This window comes from Paralichthys olivaceus, chromosome 7, assembly GCF_024713975.1.
Source record: "Paralichthys olivaceus isolate ysfri-2021 chromosome 7, ASM2471397v2, whole genome shotgun sequence".
NCBI lineage: Eukaryota > Metazoa > Chordata > Actinopteri > Pleuronectiformes > Paralichthyidae > Paralichthys > Paralichthys olivaceus.
Window position 1 is genome coordinate 9,386,163 of NC_091099.1, and position 25,487 is coordinate 9,411,649.

The following is a 25,487-nucleotide window of genomic DNA, read 5'->3' on the forward strand; positions in this document are numbered from 1 at the left end:
TAGTAAAACAGTGGGTTTACATCTACAGTGGCTTTCCAGTTAGATAACTGCCTTGGCTGTCATGATTGTCACCCTCTGGTGCGCCTAAGTGGCCGCATCCTGTTGGTGTTAAACCAAGCTATTCTCATGTTCCCCTCGCTTCACAGCTCCTACTACTGACTACAGGTCACCCAACAGGGAAATCTCCTTTATGGCTGGACAAACAGTTGCATAAACATGAGGAGATTAGCAAAGAGAGTAATCCAGCTTTACCCAGCTTGCATAGGGCTTATTTCAGAAAATCCATACATGGTCATTTTGTGGTGAAGACAGAGAAAGAGACAGAATAAGAGTGTGTGTGTGAGAGAGAGAGAGAGAGGGGGGGGGGGGGGATAGAGAGAAAGCACAAGAGAATAAATAAATCACGGTTGACAAAAAGGACAATAAATTAAATAGTGAATAGATGGATTATTTGTTAGCTGTGTTCTTCACCTCCTGTGTCTGGATCATGGAAGTTTGGGTCCAGGCCTTTCTCCAGGAACCTTGAAACCTTTTCAATGTTTCTCTGCTGCACATACTCCATAAACTTCTTCAAGTTTGCCTAATGGAGAGAGACAAGGGAATGGGGAGATCGGGAAGCAAGAGGAAGAGACAGCTGTGATTGGGCGATGTCAGACTCATGTGGATGGTGATGTTTAATAATGCAGCAGTTCAGAGATGAAAGCTTAAGTGTCTTTTCTCTGCTTCTATGTTGGAAGGTTTTATTTTTGTTCCATCATACCAAGAAAATGGACCATGTGCAGTAGATGTATGAGCTATTATAGGATGAACCAAAAAAGACAAGGCAAAGTGCTGCAGAGTAAAAGAATAACTGCTTTTGCGCATCCCTTCCCATTGTTACGTATATGGTGCATCACAACAGCTTTGTGTGGACGTCTACGGTGCACTGACTGAAGCGGTGGTGTGGAAAGTTCAAACTTGTTGAGCTTTCACCTCAGCTAGACTGACCTTAGTGGGCAAAGCCCATAACTTAGGACCACTTCCTGAACTGAAAAGAATTATGAAAAACTGTGTTTTTAAATTTCCAGAATTGCAAAATACAAACTGTCCTCCTAAGTTAAAAAGACAAGATAATAATTTGCAGTGGTCATTATACTCTGCAGTGCATGAGAGCTTATATCAATGTTTAAAACCATTTTCATTATACAACATACACATGTGCAAATCCGACCCAGCCAAATCCCAATGTACGCATGCACGCACACCAACACACACACACTTCATTTCTTCTGTAATTAAAAAATGTTCATCCCCTGTGCTGATGAACATAGAACTATTCTTTAGTCTGAAGAATGAGAGGATCGGGTAAACAATCTATCTTTGACTGTGAGACAATATTATAGGCCAGAATGTATTTCATGACCATCCACTGTAATTACACTAGAAAAATATTATGTTAGCATTATGGTTATATAAACTACATTAAAAACATTATGAAAACATGATAGCCTAAGATGTATCTTGAGGACCTAATTACAGTTTCTGCAATATCCCAAATGAGCTTCAGAACTTTCACTATCATCGCACTGAAGGTTTCTGAGCACAGGTCATTACATAACATCCACATGTGCAAGAGCTTCCACACACACACACTTAAGCACACGAATACACAAACTGTATTTACAAACTTGATTATTTGCACAGAGCTCAGACAGGAATGACAAGAGAATCAAGCAGCCGTTAGACACTCACCATATGCGGCATCATCTACCATAAATCCCTCGCTCTGAAAAGTCACACTCTACGATACCCTCCAAATTTCACATCACACAGCGTCTCTCTCGTCACATTGAGACATCTGGAGCCCGCTTGCCTCTACAAGCCTGCTTCGCGTTCACACAGACACACACTGACATGCCGCGAGGAGCTACCGACTGTTACTCTCACCATCTCCAAGTCAGACTGGGTGAGAGAAATCCACTTTGGCTTTTTCCTTTTTTCCCAGATGCTCTGTGAGGCAGTTGTTATGGTGATGGGATACAAAGACAGCCCTGGCAGCCAATGTACACGAGTGGGAAGAGCACTGAGGTTGCGTAGTTCGAGTATGTCTGTGTGTGTGCGTATGTGTTTTTGTAACTTGCACATTGCCTTGGGAGAGGGATGATTTTCCAGTGATCAGTTGGATTTTATTGCCTGTTTAACAGAGGGCTGATAAAAAGTCTTTGTAATGATTTATCTGCTTTGGTGATATTAATAAATATTTTCTCCCTCTTGTCATCATCCTTTCTCTCATTTTTAGATTAAAGTCTCAGTTAAATTTAAAAATGTGATTACGATAATATAAAGTAATAAAACAGATTACTTCACGATTGACTGATTTAAACATAAAAAAAGATCAAATACATTGTGGTCCTCTCCTGCAGCAAGTCAGAATAATCAGTGTGAGAGCTTTCCACTCCCATCATGTGGTACACTTGCTGCTGAGTGGTGTGAGCAGAGGAAGATATAACATGGCGTGCAAGTGTGCACAGAAAGCCTACATACACACACTCACACAATAATGGTGAACTTATGTTAGGAAGGCGTTTTAAGGCGGGCAGGGACAGTCGTTCCACTCCGTTGCCATCCAAAAACCTCAAATGAATAAGTTAGTAATGAACTGAAACATACAGTCACAGGCTACAGCACTTAAAACATGTTGTCATGTATGAAATGACCCAACATGACCATGTAACCAGACAATTTGATTACAATAGGTGGATTTTTTAAACAGCTCTAGTATAGAAATGACTCTGGCCCAAGGACCATACAGTAATTTTCCTTCATTTAAAACCGAGCGCCATTGATGCCCCCTGTGTTCTTTAAACTATAAATATAAAAGTAACAGCCATAAATTAAGTGGCTTATCAATTAACTGATTTCCAGTACTTAAAATGTATTTCGAAGTTTTAAAAGTTTTACTAAAAAGAAAAGACATTTCAAGTCAAACTCTTCAAAAATTCCCTTAACGTTATCCTTTGGAAACGTAAAAAAAAAAGAATCATACAAAATTTTAATATGTGCACCTCTTATAAATCTGCTTCTTCAGATTCAGCAATTCTCTTTCTTCCTAACTTAATCAAAAACTCCCTGTCATGTTCCCCAGCTTCAACAAAAACTTGGAGAAAAGCCTTCAGCTGGTACAGAGAGATAACTGTGGATCGTTTTTTGCAACCATCTGTGCAATGATTACCTATTACTCTTAGTAGCAACAGCTAAATGCTAGATAAGTCTATCTATTGCATTTTCACTCCCTTAATCAGTTTGTGCATGTACAAGCAGCATATCCTAATTTATGTGTGAGATAAAACCCCACTCCACACTTCATGAAATACTTTAAAATTTAAAAAGTAAAAGTGCAAACATTTTAAGATAGAAAAAGTAGTAATTGTCTGTTTACATTACATTCATTCATTAATTAATAAATGTTTTATTGACAGGTTGCATAGAGTGAAGCAGAAAACTAATTCTGGGGCAAAGAGCAATCAGAAGGAAGTTCTGCTCACATAAAAACCACCGTGTCAGCAAAAATAAAACATCAAAAATTGTGAAAAAACAACTCATCGACAGAGGAGGGATGATTAACTGTTAAATCACAAAATCATGTCCCTTAAAACCTTCATTTCCAGCAGCTGAAAAGATGACCAGTGATATCATAATTGATAGTATATGCACTTGATATATCAATAAAACAAAAGAAAGGTTTCTGGAAAAAAAAATTCAACATGAGCAAAATGGCATTCAGAGCACAAACCTTCACCAAAGTCATACAGTCAACTTATGAACCCATATTTAAATGCACTAGATCATGATTTTTTTTGGATCTGGACCAAAGTTTCATGGTAATTTGTCCAGTGGTTTTAGGTAATCTCACTTACAAACAAACAAACAAACAAATGGAAAATGACAAAGGAACAGCAAAGGTCTTGAAAAACAATTTTTCACTCAACCTGAAAAAGACTAACACAAAAAGTTTTCTTGTGACATATGGACTTGAAACATTACACAGACTATACAGGATGAGTAATGAACATGTAGCATCCATGTAGGCTTCTCTGGCAATCGTCCCTGTTTGTAGCAGCATGACAGCTTGTCTGAAACCACGTACTGCACAGCCGTAGGAGGCAATAACCCACTAACACAGAAACACCAGTCAATCACACTAATAGGAAAATAGTTGGGGAGCCATGATTGAACTCATTATTCGGGGAGTTGACATGTGCATGCTCTGGTGAAACCATATTGTCTGTAGCTATTTCCGCATAAGAGCACAATTACTGCTTAGTGAAAGTCAGTGAATGTGAATTACATGCCCTTAATTTTGTGAAGTACAAATCAATGTTTTTATTGCCAAGCCTTAAAGATCCAGCATGCACACTAATGAGCCAAAACATTATGGGCACTTACAAATGAAGGCAATAATGTTGATTATCCTAAGACGATGCATGTCTGGTTTTGGGATATATAAGACGATGAGTAAAGTGTTAGTTCTCACAGTCAGTATGTTGAGTACAGGAGAACTGGACACCTGTAAAGACCTGAGCGACTTTGACAAAGGCCAGATCGTTACGACTTGACAACTGGATCAGCACATCTCTTAAAAGGCAGCAGTGGGATGCTCCCTATCAGAAGGGTTGAGCACCTATTGACAACAATCGGATGGAGAGACAAGCCACCAACTGCCAGTGACAGGGTGATAGGCAATGGGATGAAACAAACTCTGATCTGTGGTGACTTCACACTACAACTTATAGGATTTAACAGATCTTCTGTTAATATCTTGGTCCCAGATTCACCAGGGCACCTTCAGGAGTCTTACAGGGTCAGAGCTGAGCTGGTCAGAGCTCAGCGGCACATGGACCAACAGCATAATGTTCAATTTTAGATTCAAACTATATTAAAACTCTTCATTATCAGACTAGAATTAATGTTCCACTAACACAAAACCACATCATACAAGCCAATGCCTCACACAGGTTGACACTCTTGCATCTGTACATGTTTTCATACATGTAAATTACCTGCAATATCATGGATTCCATGGTAAAATACCATCGCATACACAAGTGCACACTCAAATGCATGTAAGTCGTCCACAGCCCTATCCATGGGGGCCCAATGAAATCTAAAAGGCAGATGTGGAAAACTGTGTTGTGCCTTTAAGAGAAGCTCATTTTGAATTAAATAATGTAGAGAAGGTATCTACAGACATTATAGATGTAAATCCACAGAAACAAAAAGCTGCACAGAGAATTGTTTTCCTGTAGCAGGAAAGATGCGTTCTTGGCCATTCCAAACTAATGTTGGCTAATGGAGGAGGAGACAGTTCCTATCTCTTTTCAGGAGCCATTCAATACGGATTACCAACACAGCAGGAAACTCTCAGGCAGCTGATATTCGTCTGTCACATAACGTAAGTCTCAGTCTCTTGTCTCACATCAATTGCCCTTGAATCTTATACTTTATTCAAAGCCATAAACGGTAAGATACTGTGACTGTAGCCATTTTTGGAGACTGTGCCGTTAGATTTTAGGAGTACCAGTGCAATTTGCATCCCCCGCCCCCAATTACATTTTTGATGTATCATGTATATCATAGGTGTGTGTATGTGTGTAAGTCACATAGAGTGTTATTAGAGTGGAACAATGCAAGGCTCTTGTCATCTTATCACCGTGGGATGAAGAGCGCTCCGAGCATTATGTCATCTTCCTCTATCCTGTCTGTAAGTACTCTCGCTGGCCATAGGTGACAATGAAATTAACTATCAATCGACTTTATCAAAAGTAGGACAATTCATTAAAGATCACTCATTTATTCAAATGCTTGATTCTGACAGAAATGAGTCATGGAGCTTTACGTGGCTGTGATGTGTAGTTTAACTGCTCTTGGTGTGGCAAAATGTTCATATGGAAAACTAAGCTTGCTTACCACAACTTAAAATATGAAACACAGCATGAAGCATGTTGTGGTTGTGCTGTAATGACCATAACTGCAGCATTTCTCATTTCTTACAAGAACATCTTTTTTTCTTTATTTCACTTTGATTTTTGTGAGCAGAAGTATTTGTGGGAACAAGTAGTTACTCTATGTGCTGCCTCCTAGCAAGCAAAGACAGATAGAATGGATGTGAGGCATTTAGAAAAACATTTGTTAAAGGTAGAATCTACAGATAAGTCATGAAGTTATCTAGGTTTACAAAAGAACGAATTAACTTCCTCAATTTTCTCTTAATGCACAATATGAGACTTTTTCCTTGAAGATAAAACAGTACATTGTTATTTCTAAAAATGGTCTGTTTGTTATGAATGTCAGTGTAACAGTAAAGTTGGAGTCGTAAGATGAATGTGTTGTGCTGCATGTTGATTTAAGTGGCACTTTTCAGCAGCAAGCACCAGTGCTTTTGGTGGAAAAAGTTATACTTGAGTATTTGATGTTTCTCCATATTTCTGTTGTCATCTTATTCCATGTGTGACCATTTTTTTTCTTTTTATCAGTTTGAGGTTACAATTGCTGAGGTTGTGATGTTCAAACAACGTTTGTTCTTTTATTACGTCTTACAGATTACTGGCTTAATCATTATGTTTTATTAAACAAACCTTAAATCAAAATACACTAATACCCAAAAAATCTATAAATATTCTACAAACAGTACTGTCATGAGGAAGGGGTGACCCTGCTGAATCAAGAGAAAAGGAAAAAGATCAAACAGAGAAGTAATGAACCATAGTGTCTAATCTCAGTAAAGAGCAAGAAACAGCCGCAATAATCAACGTGTAGACTCTACAGCAATTTACCAACTTGTTAAACTAAGGGAATAGCCTCCTTATTCAGTTTGATGCATGACACAAGGTTTACAAGCTGGATCTTTGTGTGATTAGAAATTACTCCTCCAGCTACAGCAATTGATTTGCATTGTCTGGGATTTAAATTTGTCCCTTTGTTTCAAAAATGACTAAAACCTTTCTGCCACTTATTGACGTTTCCAGAAAATGATCTGATAAATAATGTGATAAGTATAGATTACTGATAAAAGTAATGTGAAATTTGTCACGGAATGAATTGCCACTACAGATACTATTTTTAATGTTGACTGCAGAAAGTTGTGACCAGATTTCGAGGTGGAAGACTAACACAGGATTGTGCCCCAAATACAGCTTTCTGAATCATTTGGTTTTAAACCTGGCTTTGTATATTTCCATATTATATTTGTGGTTTTATTTTCTTTGTTGCACAGTATAGTTTTGACTTGGCTTCAGCTTTATCTCAATTCATTTTATGGCACGCCTGGATTTGCCCTGAGTACTATGCAGCACCCTCTGCGGCATCACAAGCGTTTTCAGCTACAAGGACACAGAAGATAAAGGCTCCTTCTTTTAGTCGAGTACATCGAGGAGCCTCTCCTCCAGCACTGGAGGGGGATTATCTGCCAATACCTGAGGTCTGGGTAGGAGGGCAGAAATCACAGAGACAACATGACTCCCCCTGCTTCCAAAACTGTCCTCCATGTCTTTACTCACTGTTCCCTACAGCTTTTCTCTTTTATTCTTTCTCCTCCTTTTACAAAGCCTCATGAAAGGAGGTTTGCAATGCTCTGTTCAATAGCTCATGTGCATCCATGTGTGATCCATACAGTGGTACCTATGTGTGTCAGACACTTTCACTGCCCTATATTTACACTCATTACCACATGGCTACGTAGCCCCTGGTCCATCACTGCTGGCCTTCAGTACGCTGTGCCATGGATGAAAAGTAATTACAACGCTCACCAACATAATGCTTATTCAGTAGGATCATGTACTGGCCTGATGTGAGCTGGCCCGTAAAATACACACATGCTCTAAAGTGTCTCAGCTGCTTAGGCGATAAACACATTGAGCCAGTGCAGTGGGTCATGGAGATGCTCTGGGGACCATCAGACATCAGGATGATAAGAGCACAGCCTAAACTGTTGGGAAAGAGTATAGACCTCCAGCGGAAACAGAAGCAATGCTTCACCCTGCCAACACAGATTCCTGCTGTCACTGTCAGCAGCATTACAGATAGTGTATCACGAAGAAAAGCAAATTGTCACAGTCAAAGATATTACTCCGATCATGGGTTATTGCCGGTGTCAACATGATATACACCAATGTTAATACTTAACGTATAGAGTTCAGTTAATACTTAAATATCTAGATGATCCAGTGAATATATAGTTTGGTCCTAAAGACCTGACTTTTCATTGCAAAGCAACTCAGATGGGATATACAATAATCACAGAGGAGAAAGATTCACACCTTGTCCACACTCATGCGAATATTCTGCAAAACAAGTTTTTCAATGTTTCCCCTGCGTTTTTCGGCTTCTTATCCACACACAGAGTTTAAAGTCACTAAAATGCATAGTCTTGTGTAATGAGCATATGTCAGAAGTAACCACAATTATGGCTATATACTGGTTTCTGTTTGGTTAGCACTGCTGTGCAGAGAGGAAAATATGAGTTTGAATATCTGGAGTAGTATAGACAAGGCCTTGGAGAGTGCCCCTTAACAAAATCCGACCGAAAACATATTCAGTGTATGGAGAAGAGATGCATTCACTTGCAAACCAACTGTGGCAACAACAATCAGTTGCACATTAGAAGAGACAACTGCCTCTCCTGGTGTGTAGTCACGTCAGCAAACACAAACACCCTCATCTGGCACAGAGTGTTCCTGATTCTCTGTCTACGCTTTGTCGGCAGTCACTTATATAAAGGCTGGAGCATGAGTGGGCAGGCCTTGACCCCTTTCTCCCAGATGCTTTGTACAGAGGCCCTCCCTGCTGCAGGGGCACTGCATTTTAATCAGACACACAAACCAAGAGAGACACAATTCCAGATTAGATACATAAATACTCAGGCTACATTGTCATACTCATACTCACACAACAGCTTTTAACAACAGTGATAAAGACATTAACACCTCAGTTTGTTAATTAACAACTAAACACAGCATTTGTCTTCCTAAGTGTTTTGTTGGAATGTTTTTCCTTAGTGTTTTATCAAAAGTAAGTTTCTGTCAAAATACAATGGGGTGTGAAGTCTAAGAACACTTTCACAGTTCACTTGAAGTTGAAAATGGTCTCCGATAAGAAAGCAAGAAGAAAAATGACTAAAGCAGTTTAAAAAATACGATGATGATGATGCAGCTGCAGTTCCAAAAACATGGGTTTTGTTGATCATGTTGTATAAATATGGACTTATAGCAGAGAGCTCAGACTCAAGCAAAGTCGTGTTAAGCCCCTTGAGGAAAATTTGTGATATTAGGCTACATAAACTGAATTTCACTTGACTACACTTGAAATCACCAACTGGAAATAAAAAGAAGCATCCAGAATACTCTCTCAGCCTGAAGAAAATAAAAGCAAAATGCATCATGTGAGAATAAGATGCACTTTAGGTCTTTGGCAAAACCAGTGAGAGTACGGATCGTTATCATGGTCGAAGATCGTGATGAAAACAAGAGGCTCCTCTTTTCAAACCTACTCTCATCAGCAGGGGAAACAAAACACAGTCCAATGGCTTAGCTTGTTTTATTTGTCAGTTTATTCTATAATTCATGGATTTATTGCAGAGCATGTTTCCATTAAAAATGCAAAACAATGATGTGGTGTGGCAGAAACATAAGAAAATGGGGACACGTGAGGGGAAGGAATGGAGGAAAGGAGGAAAAAGACATGAAGAGAGAGAGGATAAGTAGCAAGAGAGTAAAGTAGTATTCTTTTAAAATTGGTTTCTCTTTAAACTCAAATCTAATTAAAGTTGTGGACACTCTGTTACCTGTAAATACCTCACCCTCAGCTAATTCATAGTCATATTCTTCTGTTCTTTTCAGTTCATGACTTATTTGTCGAAACACCAGCCACACATCAGGGACTAGTAACGTCTCTGCATTCTGAATATGCCAGTAAAGGTAACACACAATGGCAAACAGATATTTTAGATCATTCGAAATTAGCTAACAGTAAATATGTTTTGTTTCAAGTCAGATCCAAGGTTTATTTTTGCTGACCATTGTACATCTCCCTCACTGTGAGTCAATCTAATTATAGCAGAAATAATGGCTCTGTGTCCAATGGGCTCCTGACTGGCTGTCTGACTCAATGGGTTTACACAAAGCATCAGCATTCAAGATTTGCTAGGTTGATAATCTGTGATAAGTATGCCTTCCTCTAGTTTTTTTAATGTGCTATATGAATACATTCGACTTAAAAGGTGTAGAACTGTAACTTTGTGAGTGTGTGTGTCAGTGTTTCTGGGTGAGTGTTCATTGTCACCTTAACAGTTGTTGGGAGATTCTTCTTCTAACTATGTCCAAGGATGCAGGGAACCCATCTGTTGGTAAACTGACTATAATTGTAAACAGTAGTTCACTTTCTTTAAATCTTAATAAAACTTAAGATGTGTTTATATGTTTAGAATTCAATGGCAATGCTTTAGGGTAAACCATATTATCATCAGTATAATCTAACATCTAATACAGGGGCCCGTTATGAATACTATATTTGTAAAGCTGCCAATATTCATTTATTCATGTTTATTTCACTTCTATGACTTCACTATGAACTAGTAACATTTTTGGTAGTGTTGTACTCAACTGTGTATGAGTGTTACATCCTATTGAGTTAAATGCAAATATATCTTTTTAATGTCGGTTTTGAGGGAACGTAAGTAGCTAATGGTTAAATATACAAAATTCACGCACTTAATATTTAAGCAATTTTGGTAGAATATTCCTTTAAAGAATGGATACAGATTTCCACTGACTGATTTCTACTGACTTAAATGTTTAGAAATCAACCACAGACAGACACACGCACACAGACAGAGCTGAACAGTACTGTATATCTTGCTGGTGTATTTAGTAAAGCTACAGAACATATTAATGAACCATCTTGGTTTAATGTGGGTATTTAAACTCTCCTTAAAGACGCAGCTGCTGTGAACCACTTCACGCCTATTAGCACAGATTGGTGTATTTTTGTGCAATGTATCCATGTGTGTGTGTGTCTGAAAGCATTTCTGCCACTATCCGTCTGTTTTGGCTGCAGCCGACAGTATTCAGTAATCTTCAATATCCATACTAACAGGCTTAAAGTGTAATGCTCTGCACTACAAAAAGACAAATATACTGAACGACAGAGAGCGTGGAGTTGATTCAAAGGAATAGGATTTTCTATGAGAAAAATCTTCAACCTTTACTGTACAGCTGCAGAATAAGTAATTTGATACACTTTTAAGCTTAGGGGGAGACTAACACCACATGAAGAAGCACTGGAGGATCAGGGAGGACATTTATTGGACTCATTCACACACATACTTACGGGAGCAATCACATCTACACAAACACACTCACACCAGCTTATGATTCACATTTCAACACACTAAACACACGTTATTCAAGAAAATCCCACACTAAGACAGTGATGGGGTGCTGTTACTATAACAACAGCATCTAACACATCATTGACTGTAAATGTCTCTGTGTAATATGCAATTAAATTTCACACCTCTGTGTTGATCATCTTAATGCCTGTTCTAAACAACTTGCTCCCTTTCAGGGTTTGTAGACATCAGCAGAGTTTATTGTGCAGCTAACACATTCAGAACATATTCCAGAGTCCTTTCACTGAGATTTATATCTGTGTCTAGTTTATGGAGGGGGGCATGGGGTCCTGATCTTTGTATTGGTGTTTTTTGAGGTGTAATGGAAAGCAGATAAAGGACAAGAAAAAAAGAGACAAAGAGAAACAAAAGAGCCTTTCTGCATTCTTGCCTAAATCAAGCCTTTACCTGGACCCCTGCCATCTGCTGACACAGCATGCACACACCAGTATGCTAACCCTATTGTGTAGGGTATCTCTACATTTAAGCTTTTTAAATGTTTAATATCTATAAATTAAAATGAGACACAATTATAGTGATGCAATCCTTCTAACAGAGACATGTCAAATCATTCATAACTAACTGCTCCTGTTTGTTTTTATCCTTTACACACAAAGCAGTAATCATGGTGTTGGGGTCAAATGAATTGCATATACAGTACATGTCAAAATGGATGTTTTAACTACATTTCTACATAAAATGACACATGATAACTTTAAATATTTAGTCCACAAAATTCAAAGCTGGCAAACAAACAAATTGTAGAACAAAAAACTAAAGATCAGTCCAAAAACCTCCTTTCTTGATGGGTATCAAACTGAAAACATCATATTGCACTTGCATAGCCCTGCTGTGACAGTAAGTCATTTACTCTGGATCTCATGAGTCATTTTAGCAGTAGTGTGCTGGGTCTAACCTCTGTGGCCCGGCTCCTGGTCGCTCTCTCTGAACGCAGAAGCATGGTGTCTCCTGAGTAATCCTGTTCAGCAGCACGGGGATAATGGATTTCAGCTTTGTATAATATCTCGTATTCTTCTTGATGAACTATAGTTTGGGCAGGCGAGCTTGCTCTGAGAGGGTTGACTAAAGGTCTGGAACAAAGCAGGGAAAAGCCATGGCTTTTTTTCTACTCGTCAACACACTCACAAACATGCAGAGCGCAGGGTTATTGTACGTGGAATCCCAAACACATTCTGCTGCACACTCAACCATTGCCACCCACCCTCCTGGCTAAACTGGCTTCATGGCTTTGTCAAGCATTGTCTCTTCCATCATTACAATTGAACTCTTGTTTACTTGTCAACCCATTAATCCAATTAAAAGAATGCATAGGCTTTAAATGGAGCTCATTAGCAAGAAATAAACAAAAGGCAAACTATTAACAAGTGTTTCTGCAGTGATATTCCACTTCTGTTGTCTTCAAAAGTAGCCTGGATTGGAGGTAATCCGACCAATGTATCTGATTTATCTTCACAACCTCTTCGGAATCACTGCAAATTATGTGTATTTAAGATACTGATACATGAGGCAAAACAATCACTACATATGTATATATCTCAGTATCTGAAATTTTTTGCCTCTAAAATGGGTATCGGCGTATCATTGGATTGCAATTAAAAGACATGACCTAAAAAAATACTTTCAGGTATACATGCTTTTAAGGGTAGATAATTTGTGTGAACTAAGATAAAGAGATGTGTTTAGTCCATATACAGTCTATGGTTTAGTCACATACTGCTGTGGGGAAGTTCATATGCTACAAAAGTGGTTTGAGTGTTTTTATTTGGATATTATCACACATTTATCCACCATGTCACTAGAATCTATTGTAGCCACAGTGACGGGTAAAAACTTTCACAGTAATTATAATTATATATTTTTTATTTTAATAATTATATATATATATATATTTTATAGCAGATCATTATTGCTGCATTACTACATGTTTTTGTGTCTTTGTGTTTGTTAGCGGGGCAGCCAGGGAGAATGTTGGGAATGCATGTGGTCATCAGAATCAAAGAGTCCAGAGAAAGAAAGAGCTGAATCAGGTCCAGTCATGTGCTTTCAGACAGACACACATCTGATACCAGAAAACAAGCAGGCAGAAAGACAGACAGTGGGGGGAATGAGTCAGAGAATGAAACACAACTAAACAGATTGAAGGTGAAGTGGAGCTCCGTCTAGGAGAGCATATGTCAAAAATAGTTGAAAATATAGAAAAAAACATCCTCCCCTAAATTTGAGCCTTGGCTGCTAACGGGCCACAGGCTACGGAGCGGAAACAGAAGAGGGCAGCCAACCTGCTCCAGGCTGAGATAGGGGGTATGTGGGTAGTGTATTTATTCAGGCAGATGATTATTAGAACTCTATTGTACGTTATGCCTCTGGCATCCTATTCTACAGTTATCTATTCACACTGCCTGACCTAGAATAATGGAGTTTCATGCTAGTGGGGTGTTGCAGACTATGGAGCAAGAGCTTTACCCTGCTTTATTTTTTTATAAGGAAATGGACTTGGGCAATGAGGCGTAGGATCATCAAGACCGAACAGCAAGTCCAGTTCCAGTTCTATTAAATGGACGAATCCAAAAGGCACAATATGAGCACTTTTTAGCAAAAGTAGCAGTGTCTATAAAGTGTCCATCATGCACATATACCGAAACAAATGGGTAGACATTAATTCCGCACACAGTATGTAAAGTTTACACTGCAGTGTGAGCCATGATGCACACAGTGGGGATGTACTGCATCCTCTATGCTGTACATGTCAGTGACTGACTGGTAGAAGCCAGACTTAGAAGTTGTTTTAGTCAACCAACTCCTGCTCTTCTCATTGACTGTTGTTAATTAGACTTTGTTCTAAGATAAGAGCAATTAATTTCTACTCAATGTGTGAGCTCCTTCCTTCAACTTCTGCTTCACCATGTCTTAATATGACCCTCATTTTTACATATCAATATAACTGGTTGAAAAGAAGTGATATGGAAACAAATGCCTCCTTACTTTTAGTAATAGTTTGACATAAAACTTAACTTGAATAACAAAAACAGAGCCAAATGAATATTACTTTGCATTAACTATGAACATCCACATAGAGCTTACTGGGGTGTATTATAAACAGCCTGAAGCTATAGCTTGTACATGGCCTGGTTTCAGAGCATACTGAACGAAACAGAATCAATTCATTCTTTCTATTTGGTCTAATCACTTTCTCTCTCTCTCTCACACACACACACACACACACACACACACACACACACACACACACACACACACACACACACACACACACACACTAACAACCTGCACAGTTTAAGAGAAAAATGTTACTCAAAATAATGAATTACTGCTATGGCATTCCCAATCGAAACTCTCACAAAAGAGTTTGGGGACTTCGTTGAGCAGCAGGGTATCGGGGGCGTCTTTTCTTTACCATCTAACATCATTACTATCATTGCAGTCAGCACCTCCCAAGTCTCCATTCATCCAGCTGTCAATCACAGCGCTGACTCAAAGAAGACATGATGCCATCAACAGAAGACCAAACATGTTTATGTTTAAACATTATTGGAAACGTTTTGAACGATGGATGATAAAGTAATTTTATAAAAAATTGTTATGCAGAAAGGACACTGTGCTCTCCAAACTGGACACCATCATGTGATGAGATGACACCAGCCAAGATGCCACTGAACATGTTGACATGCTCACTGATTACATTATTCGATACTCAGTGCTCATAGTTTGTCCACAGACACATAAACACCTGCCAAAGCACTAGTTTGTACTACAGTTGACTGCTTCTCATCATAAACCACAATCAAATACACAAATCCTGCTGTCACAGCTTGTAACAATGGGTTTTTGTACACCATAATTTTTGTATATACTAAATTAATAATTGACCCTATGAGTATTTAGTGTGGAATATATAGTAGAGTAGCTCAGGCTGCCCAGTTCTGCAGAAGCTCAGGTCACATTTTCCGCAGGGCTTCTGGTTGACAGCTGCCAGCTGCTGAGTCCTTAGTGACTAAGAATGACAGCTCTGAGACTGTCAGTGGGGTTCACAGAAAATACTGTATGTGGCAGTTACTTAGCTTAACAAGTTTGCCCACTGTGCACAGGCCATGATTGTATGCTGTCTTCTCAGCCCTTTGTATCTCCCTGACACAAACACACACACAGAGAAGCTGTCTCTATCAGAGAGCATCAATGACAGGTTATGACAGCAATGTGAGACAAGCAGAGCATTGTCATAACACAGAGGAAAGACCAAAGGGCAAGTTCTGTCCTACAGAGACCCACTGACAGATTCTTACACACACATTGTTATGTGCATGCATAAACAAATTTTCATACATGCATGCACCCACACACACTTGAATACAGGAATGTGTGCAAAACAAAGACATTACAACACACAAAAATAATTAGCTTGAACTCCAATATCCAGAAGTAAAAAAAAAACACTCAAACTAGTGACAGAGTTAAGACACAAACAACCACACATCCTCAGACATATCAGGTACACACAAACGAACAGTATACACAAAGACACACTAATCCAAGCCCACAGTTAGTAACTAAACCAGTGCAGAGAAAAACATTAGCATTCTGTCAGGGTGTCAGACAAGACTGCACCAGCTCTTCACACAGCCAACATGCAGCAGAGCATAACAACAGAATGAAAGCCAGAGAGAGGAAGAGAGGAGGAGACAGGTAGACAGGGATGGGTGGGGGAGTGTTTGTGAATAATTGGAGGCAGAAAGTATCAAAAAGAGAGAGACGAAGAAAATAAGTGCATTTACACAAAGGATCATGTTAAAATTAAATTAAAAAGATGGTGAGAGCAATTGGGGTACCTTACTATTGAGTCTGGCCTTCCTGGCTTCTTTAGCTTTTTTTCCCCTTCTCACGGCTGCCTGTCTTCTGCCCAGTGCGGATCCCATCTCATTTACACACACACACACACACACACACACACGAACACACAAACACACGAACACACTCCTTGTCACACACGCACTCCCGAAGGTCAGCTACAGTCCCAATGCCAAAACATCCTCCACATGGCCATATACAGTCCCCCTCCTCCTCGTGGCCTCTCCTCTTGTTCTCTCTCTGCTTTGCTAGCTCTGTTCTTGTCAAAGAAGCACATGCAGACTCACATGGTCACTCACACCAACACTCAACCGAGCACAGACGCGCACAGTGACTCCTGTGCATGCATAGACAGACGGAGAGATGGTAAGGGGTGATTTTGCAGGATGCTGACGAGAACAGAGGGAGGGTGGGGGAGAGAGAGAAAGAGAGAGAGGGCTAGAGAACAGGGAGGGAAAATAAAGGGAGGAGAAAATGAGCGGTAGAATGAGTGGGATGTAGGAGAGAGGGAAGATATGGAATTATACAAAGTGAGAGGGAATACTGAAAAGAATGGGCAGACAGAGAGGAGGAAAACCCTTGATAGAAACAGAAAATGTCTGTTTTTACAGCAACATTGCGTTACACGATATTACAGGCTTCATGACTGTTGACTAATGGACATGTGCTTGTGTCTTAGTGTTCCTGAAAATATAACACTTACAAGGAGTATGTGTACATGTATATGAAGTACATATTTTCTTTATACTTTAACAAACAATACAGAGATACATATGGTGTGTTGTTGTGGGTTTTAGTTTTATTGAGGTGGGTGGGATATATTGAGAAAGTTAAATAAAATATATTTAAAACAATTCATTTTAGCTGAGCCTTCTTGACGTCTCAGTAATTTTTTTATAATTCCAAGTTGTGTGTTTTTTTTTACACAGATGTCCATGTTCACACACGGGATCGTCAATAAGGGGAGTGTAAAGGGATTCCCCAGTGGAAATATCCTCTTATCCTGTGCCATGCAGCAGCGACTTGTGCATGTGTGTGTGAATTATGCAAAAATCCCATAACAAATTTAATGTTGGCTGCAGCTGCAATAACACTGTGGCGTTAGGAGGGTTTTTTGCGCTCTACGAATATTCTGTGGGATCTGGCACCTCAGAACAATTCACACCTACAATGAGCTACATCCTCTGTGTAGTTTCATTGTGAACTGAAAATGATGCAGGAATTCTCATTCACAAATATAATAAGCCGCTAACGACAATACAAAGCCTCAGCGTAGGAGGAATAGCATTAGTCTGCAATATGTTTTATGTGAGAGCCTTTTGTGAATTGTGCTCTCCCACACGTACACCAACAAAAATGTGTGAGTTTAGCTTGTGAATCAAACTGGAAAAGACTAATCTGTTTTATCCCAAGTGCAAGTTTGTATTTTAATACGGCAAGTGATTTCTAGACTGGTTCATTATAGTGACACATATGAAATGCCCTCGTTCTGGCTGTGTGCTCTGTGGCGTTCGTGACCACATTACCAAATAGTGCGTTACTAAATGCTCTCTACTACTGTATGCGCCTCTCATATATTTTCTTCCACTAATCCCCTAACTGTTGTCCATCTTTATGCCCAGGGCTTCCGTTCATTATATAAAGTAAATTTATATTTTGATCTTATCGTCTTTTTCTCGAAGGAAACTGTAAACTGCATGAGGTTTGTTTAAGACTGTCTTTTGAATTAGGAGTTCCACAAACATTTGCACTGATGAATCCTTGTCTCAGCTAAACCATTAGTACCTTGTTCCTAAAGAATAAGACAGCAAGACGTAGGTGATCTTGGAAGTAAGTGCTCATTCATTTGCTTGAATGCGGTTCTCATAAATTCAATCAGTTCCAGCCCACAGAACTTTATCTTAAATTCTGATTGGATACCGCTTACGACTAAACACATCACTGTGAAAAGTGGATGAATGACGCACACCCAGAATAGTTCCTTTTGATGTGAAGGAATAAAACACGTATCTTCAATACACTGCATCCAATTGCTTGTGTAGAATGTTAGTGTGTTGAATGAAGTACTGATATAAACTTTATTCAGTATGAGTAGACTACACAAACTTAATTGCTCAAATGGGAAAATTTGAAAGGGTTACATTTTAGTTCTTTATAAAGTTTGAGTGAAATACTTGGAGGACTATATATTAAAAAAGGGGGTGGGACAAGAACGCAATGCAATCCGCAATCCTATGTATCACATGGCCGATCTTCTATACTACACAAGTACTCCTTTATTCAATAAAATTATACTGTATGTCAATTTTGCATGCAGCCGTGCTTCATGGTTAACCAGGACAGGCTATGAAGGTCTGTTTGGGTCAGGTGAAGAGGGGAAAAAAAATCCTATCAATTATGACCTAATTTTAAACTTTAGCCTGCGGCCAATGAGCTGCTTACTAGCAAAGTAGGCTAATGCTTGACCTCTGCCTCACAGGGCAGCTCGCTGCGCAACGAATAGTGATAACTGTGACTTCCGAGGGTGCAATAGTCATTTGTAACAGGATTTCCCTCTCAACCCCTGGACATCATTATGCAACAAATGCACAATTACCAGAGAGAAACACCAGTGATCTATTCTGTATCTCTGTAACATCACTCGCTTAAAGCTACTACTTCTTTGCTACTACGAGCACAAGAGAATGTTTTTCTGATAAAGACAAAGACCTTTTAAAAGCATTGAATTACAGAGTCAGGTAGCTACAACAACTGCTGTGAAAAATGAATGCAATGCTTATCTAATGTCAGATTTAAAAAGTATTTTACAGAGGAATATTTTCACATAACTCAACATGTAACGCATCTGCCACCACCCACTATCTATGTGCCTGCAGAGAGGAATAGATAAGTATCTATGTTTTGACCATTCAAATTGTGCCTGTTGCACACAAAGCAACATATTGTAATGTTATATTGCATCATCAGAGCGTCATTAAAATGCTGATGTCATTGTAGTGCAGAGCAAGTGCAGTTTTGAAATAAATGAGGAGTTGGGATCTCAACAAACTCTGACACAAAAGAAATTCTCAGTCTGCACCACATTCCCTGGGGTCCCCAGAAATACACCCGCTGAGTTTGAAATTGGCTACATGAGCAGCTGTGGAAGAAAATACTACTGTTTAATTAGTAGGGTTAGCCTATAAAGTTAGCATACTGGTGGTTTGTGGGAACAGGGCGTCCTTGGATGATGTCAACCTAAATTATTATTTCAGTCCATCCCTGGTTACAAGAGTCACACTCTTATTTTCATTTGAAAATTTCACAAATTGCACTTCTCTCTTTTTTCAGATGATGTATATTGCCAAAATACCACTTTAGTTGCAACAGGGCAGGAAATAATCTTGGTTGAGTATATCAGGTTAGCAAAGAGACATCAAATCTTAACTTAGTTCCCTTAAGTATGATTATGAGGGTCAATAATATGATAAAAACATAATTTGATGGCAAAATCAACATATGCTGAACACTGAACTGTTAATTCCCCCGTTTAGTTTGACCAAAGCTGTAAAATGATCTTTTCCCATAGAAAAGAGTACAAACAACTGTTATTTCAAAAGCAGCCCTAACTATTCTTTTCTCTCAAGAAAAACACACAAGAATGCACAGTTGACACTATTGATTCTCCCCGGTGTAAATCTCCTGCCCTCTGATGGGCTTTGGTGCAAATGCATTCAATTCTTGTCCCTTTGCTCGACTCATTAAACCCACATAAATGCACACAAAACCATGCATCTCTCTCTCACTCACACAAAATCAGTCTCATTTGCATCTCCTGGTACTTCAGAGCTACCACTCCACATGTAAAGTAACTTCAAATGCTGTAACCTTCACTGCCCACACTTCCATGCGTTTTTTATGTTGGCATGGCTTTTAAACAATACATCCACTAAAGGGCAGCACAGAGTCAAGAGTTTCTGAAAGCAACAGACATGGCAATGGTAATGAAGACTGTGATAATGTACCTCTTAAAAATCCTTGTCCCAGTGCCTGGGCAAAGTAACTTCTTATAAATATTTGGAATTTCGCAGCAACTGTCAAAAAAGGTTCTGCCAGTGTTGAAATTTCTTCCTTCGGTGTTACGTTTGTCTCGCTTAAACAATTGTCTAAACTGGCCCCCCACAATTTCCAGAGATACTGCTCCAAATCGAGTGAAAAGAATGCAGTGTACAGACAGAAGGCTCCATCTGTTTTCATATTTGTATCTAATGTTGTGCATAAATTAGACTGTACCTACTCCCTATCATCAGAACATACTGTCATATTGTCAATGTTGCTTAGGAGCCAGATCTATGTATCTGCAATCCTAACAACCTGCCTGCCCTTGACCACCATCTGCCAGGGTTAGCTGTTTGGTATGTCAGATTGAACAACTTTTTTAGTGTCGTCTATTACTCTGCCTATCCACCAAGTACAGACTGGTAAAGCATGTTCGGGATACAAAGAAGCACTATGCTGAGTATTTTGGCAGAAGTAATTATGCAGGAGTGGTGAAACGTAGGATTAACGTGTCACATGATGGGAAACAAATGCAACCATTATGACTTTTCTTTCCCTTTGTTAATACTGATCACAGCACACAGACCTAGTTTATGACATCTGCCATGCTTCGCTGTGTACGAGTGCATTTCGCTCTTATGCATGGGTATTAGGGCTCTGCATGGCTGAACAACATGTTCGATTACACATGAATGAATTAAGCAATAATACATAAGTAAATAAGTTTAATATAGTGTACTTGAGATGTGTCATTCACTTAGTTGAGAAGGTTAAACAAAGAAAAAGCTCTATAGATGTCAGGATGACAGGTTTGATCTTACCTTGGTGTGGAGCTTTGAGAGCTGCTTTTCATCCAGGTGAGTCTGAGTGTAGACACGTCTTTTATAGCGGAACTGAAAGAACAGAACAATGAACTTAAGACGAAAGAAAGTATTTTATTTCCCTTTGTTTTTGTTTATGTCTTGATTGCAAAAGCCACGAAAGTACAGCACACAAAAGAAAACACAAACATAACAGAGGTATTTATCAGAGTTTTTCCAAATTTTGACTTGTTTTCTGTTCTCTGTACTTTACAGCTCTGGGCTCTTACCATTTCCTAACTTGTCCAAAGCCAGGTCATTCACTAGGTCTGTGTCGAGCTGCTTGTTTAAGTGACAGATTTCACAACACTGACAGCCTGTAATAGCTTTTAAAAACGTGTGTCTGAATTCCAGTATTCATGTGTGTATATGGTAATTTGTATTCGTCTGTTTGTACCGACAGAGTTAATCTATGACAGAACAGAGGGTTTTGAGCTGCTAATCCAAACCTGTCAATCATCTTCACACACACATAGGCCTAAGGGAATAACTGCTGGTCAATCAATGACAAGCGCTTGTGTGTGCACACACACAAACGCACATGCACACACACATACACATATACATACACACAAACACACACTTTAACTGATGAGAGCCAACAACTATTCAGCTAAAACATAAGCTTTTCCAAGTACAACGACAACTTTAGCATTAATGTAGAGAATTCTACATTAACAAAAATCCCATCAGAGCAGATAAACTTCTTCCCTGAAACAAACTAATATAGCATATATATATACATACTTCCTTGTGCTCACATATAGTTTACTGCTTTAATGGCATATGCCTGAAGTATTGCCAACTGGTCACAGTGGGGGGCACACAGCCAGAAACCCACAAAATGACATTCAACACAACCAAATCTTTGCTGTCTACCACTCATCTGCCATCTTACAATAGATGTATGACTATGCAGAATCATGACATTGCCCCCAAGTGTTTCAGTATAATAACACAGAAAAAAGCTGATTTGCTGCTTTCTAGCAGAGAGCTGTGTGCTTTACTTACATTTTGTGCATTATTATTAAAAAATGGCAATTTCTTAATGCTGAGTGGTTAAAGTATATTGAACTGTTAAAACATAAAAGATTTCATCATTGTAGATCAAAACTAAAAATCACTAAACTTAAAAAAACATTTTTTAATAAACATGTTTCATTAAAAAAATTTATTAAAATACCCAAAGCAAGTTTCGACCCTAGCCAATAATAAAAGAAGTATTTTCCAATACATCAAAGTTTGACTTTAAACTGAGGCTCTTGGAGGATAGTATATCTTCATTATGCTCTTGATGCATCATTAAACGAGAAAAAATAGAGACGACCATTCAGAAAACTACCTGACATCTTTACACCAGCTGTAGGGATACATTTGCATATGACCAGCGACTCTTTCAGATCACAAACCGTGATGGACAAGCAATAAGAATATTTCCCGAGAGATGACAAGCGCTGCAGACAACAGACTGTCACTGAGTTATTGTTGATAGGTTTAACTGACGCATCAAATCACGAAGATTACACTGCATGCACAGGGATGCATTTGTGTATGGACACAGAAAATAACCTGAGAGTAATTGAGATTATTTTTAGAAGCATGTGAATTTTTGTATATCTGATGTTCTCAAGCTAGATCACTCACTGGGCAGAAGGAGTAAATACCCATGAACTCTCCCCAAAACCACACGTGCACGAGTCACTTTTACGTCTTCCATGTAGGTTATCGGCAAAGATCCAGAAAAATTGGCAGATGCAGGATTTATTTTTCAACAATGTGAGATAGCATTATTTTATTGTATTTTCACTTTCTTCCCAGGTACTGATTAATGGATCTTGATAAAAACAATTATTTATGGGACTGATACCTATGAGTGTGTAATGTGGTGAAGCTTGATTGAATTTAAGGGTAATGTTGAGCCTTGATGGACATAGGCAACCTTTGGTTTGAGGTTTTGTAAAGCGATAAAGGTGTTAGTTGAATGGTTTTCAGACGGTAGTCTGGTGCTCAGCTTTTGGTAACATGATACTTATGCACCTGATATTCATCAAACACCACACATATACTTCACAAAGCAAATTATCAATATAAAAATCCAAATTTTTCAAAGCAGATAACTCTGGTGTGTGTATATGTAGTGCACTGTCCTGATGCTGAACTAGGCACAATGTGGCTGCGCTCTGTCTTTTTTTTTTCTGTCAACATAAAAAAATTAGTCTGAGTGTATTTACCACAATTTTTCAGCCTTTACAATCCCTAAAGCCTCATACACATGATCCATACCTACCTCCAGGTAAGGTACAGGAGCGATGGATGGGAAGGGGTATTCCCTTAGCTGTCTCTCCTCGTCCAGAAATTTGCCAGCCTTGCCATTATAAGCCGGCTGAAATAGGCCATAGTTAAGGACATCCTTCAAGCTGTGGTTAAGAGTGCACAGGATTCGTTGCTTGGAGAGCCAGATAGGAGCATCCACATTGAATTTCATACATTTCTGTGGACACAAGAGCAGAAAAGGGTGGAGGATTAAGCACATGTAATTTCTCTAAATATCACACACTGTACTTCAGCCAAGTAAAACAAAGAGATTAAAGAGTGATCTTTTACAGATTCACATCAATATAGTTTAAGCTGCTCTTTCATCAGAAAGACATTTTTTGAACTTCCAATGTCATGCCCAGGGGAGAAGCTGGGTCTTTCATTATAATAAACGATTCATATTGGTCCAGTAGTATTGCACCATTTTCCATTACTTTTCAAAAAAGGTCATCCCAAGAGCCAGTTGATGTTACCATACTGAAGTAAACAAAATGGGGGTAAAAGCTATAGCTGTTGCAGAAACACTCTCTTGACACACATATTTCAGCCACATAAATTTGACTCTATATGTCTGTGTGCATTATTCATGCTCTAAAAGATTAAGCTGGACAATATGAGACGGATAAAGCACTACCTGCAGTAGCTCTGGGTCCAGTCAGAACAGGTCACATGTATACACGTAAATGGTCAACGTATTTGGTCAACTTCTACACTCTTATAATAATTACCTAGACTGTGACAACCCAGCATATTCCAGTAATGTCCCACCTTAGTTTTATGATAATCTGAATTATTTTAAAAATTTCTCATAACATAAATCACATGTATGTCATACTGAATTCAACACACATAGTCTGTCCAGTGTTAAGTACTATGGGTAATGTGGGTAGGCAGAGCACTTCTTTCTAGTTACCACATTGTGGAGCTTGAGCCACAGATGGCAGAGAGTAAGAGAGTAAAGAGAGAGAGAGAGAGAGAGTGAGTGAGTGAGTGAGAGGGAGTGTGCAAAACCCACAAGCAATAAATCAATCACTGTTGCCTGCAATATTGATTCGGAACCTCAACTCTATCCTGTTCAGCACCACTATGTTTCTGACACTCGGCTACAACCGTAGAGATCTCGAGTCTTCTAACAGCGCTACATGCATATGCTACGAGTCAGATGGCAACTGGTACATGATACATCCAATAAGGTGAAAACATACTAAAATAGGAGACAAGACATTTGAAAATTTAAAATATTCATACAAAGAGGAAAAACATGACTAAAGCCATTTATTTAGATTTGTCTCCAGGCTTAAACCTTTATCAAAAAAAAACTTAGACACACTAACGCAGATACATCATTAGGATTTCTGTTAGAACAGTCAAATGTTTCATGACACATGTGTTGTGTGATGTGTTGTGTTATCTGAGGCAACTGGATTTAAATGAGTAATCTACTATGTTTCTAAACAAGTTTTGAGAGGATAAATTATACTAGAATTCTTCATATAGTCTAGTTAGACAAAACATGGTCATAATCCTGAGTAATGCTATAGAACAATGGCCAGAAAGGTGTTTTTGTAGTGAAGCTGACCTTTAACCATTGTGTCTAAATTAGGTTATGAATGTGTGAGTTATGGTCATATAAATTTATCTTTTACCAAGGGATGTCGGGATTAAGCGGTTTTACGATAACCGCGGTTTGATAATGTCACGATTTCATAACCGTAAGAATTGTAAAAACTACGATCTAACTATGGTGTCATGCCTCTCGTGAGTCACGTAATTTGTCTGTTTGCCGCGAGGTGAAATCTCTCTCTCTTTGAGTGCGCGACCCACTGAAACGTTAGTTGAGAAGAGGAAACTGACTTAACAGCCTTATTTCCACCAACGCTGGACAAAGAACTTCATCGGAGGAGTTCACTCACACAGCAAGAGGAGAAATCCTTGTTTACTTTCGGTTTCTGACCAAGGGTGTTTGTGTC

General features: G+C 38.9%; 1 protein-coding gene across 9 annotated transcripts in view; it reads right to left on the reverse strand.

The window, feature by feature from the left end:
• The window catches only part of shank3a (SH3 and multiple ankyrin repeat domains 3a), a 171,033-nt gene that overhangs the window by 75,370 nt on the left and 70,176 nt on the right, over window positions 1-25,487 (reverse strand). For 5 of the 9 annotated variants that reach the window (XM_069528884.1, XM_069528886.1, XM_069528885.1 and 2 more), the window contains 3 exons: window positions 23,489-23,692; window positions 21,163-21,234; window positions 472-580 (listed from right to left, as the gene is read on the reverse strand). In XM_069528884.1, coding sequence (XP_069384985.1) covers window positions 472-580; window positions 21,163-21,234; window positions 23,489-23,692 — 385 coding nt within the window. Of the gene's footprint in view, window positions 1-471; window positions 581-1,731; window positions 2,034-12,338; window positions 12,514-16,284; window positions 16,667-21,162; window positions 21,235-23,488; window positions 23,693-25,487 lie in introns of those variants that run through there. The other 4 variants (XM_069528887.1, XM_069528891.1, XM_069528888.1 and 1 more) reach the window with 4 other exon arrangements.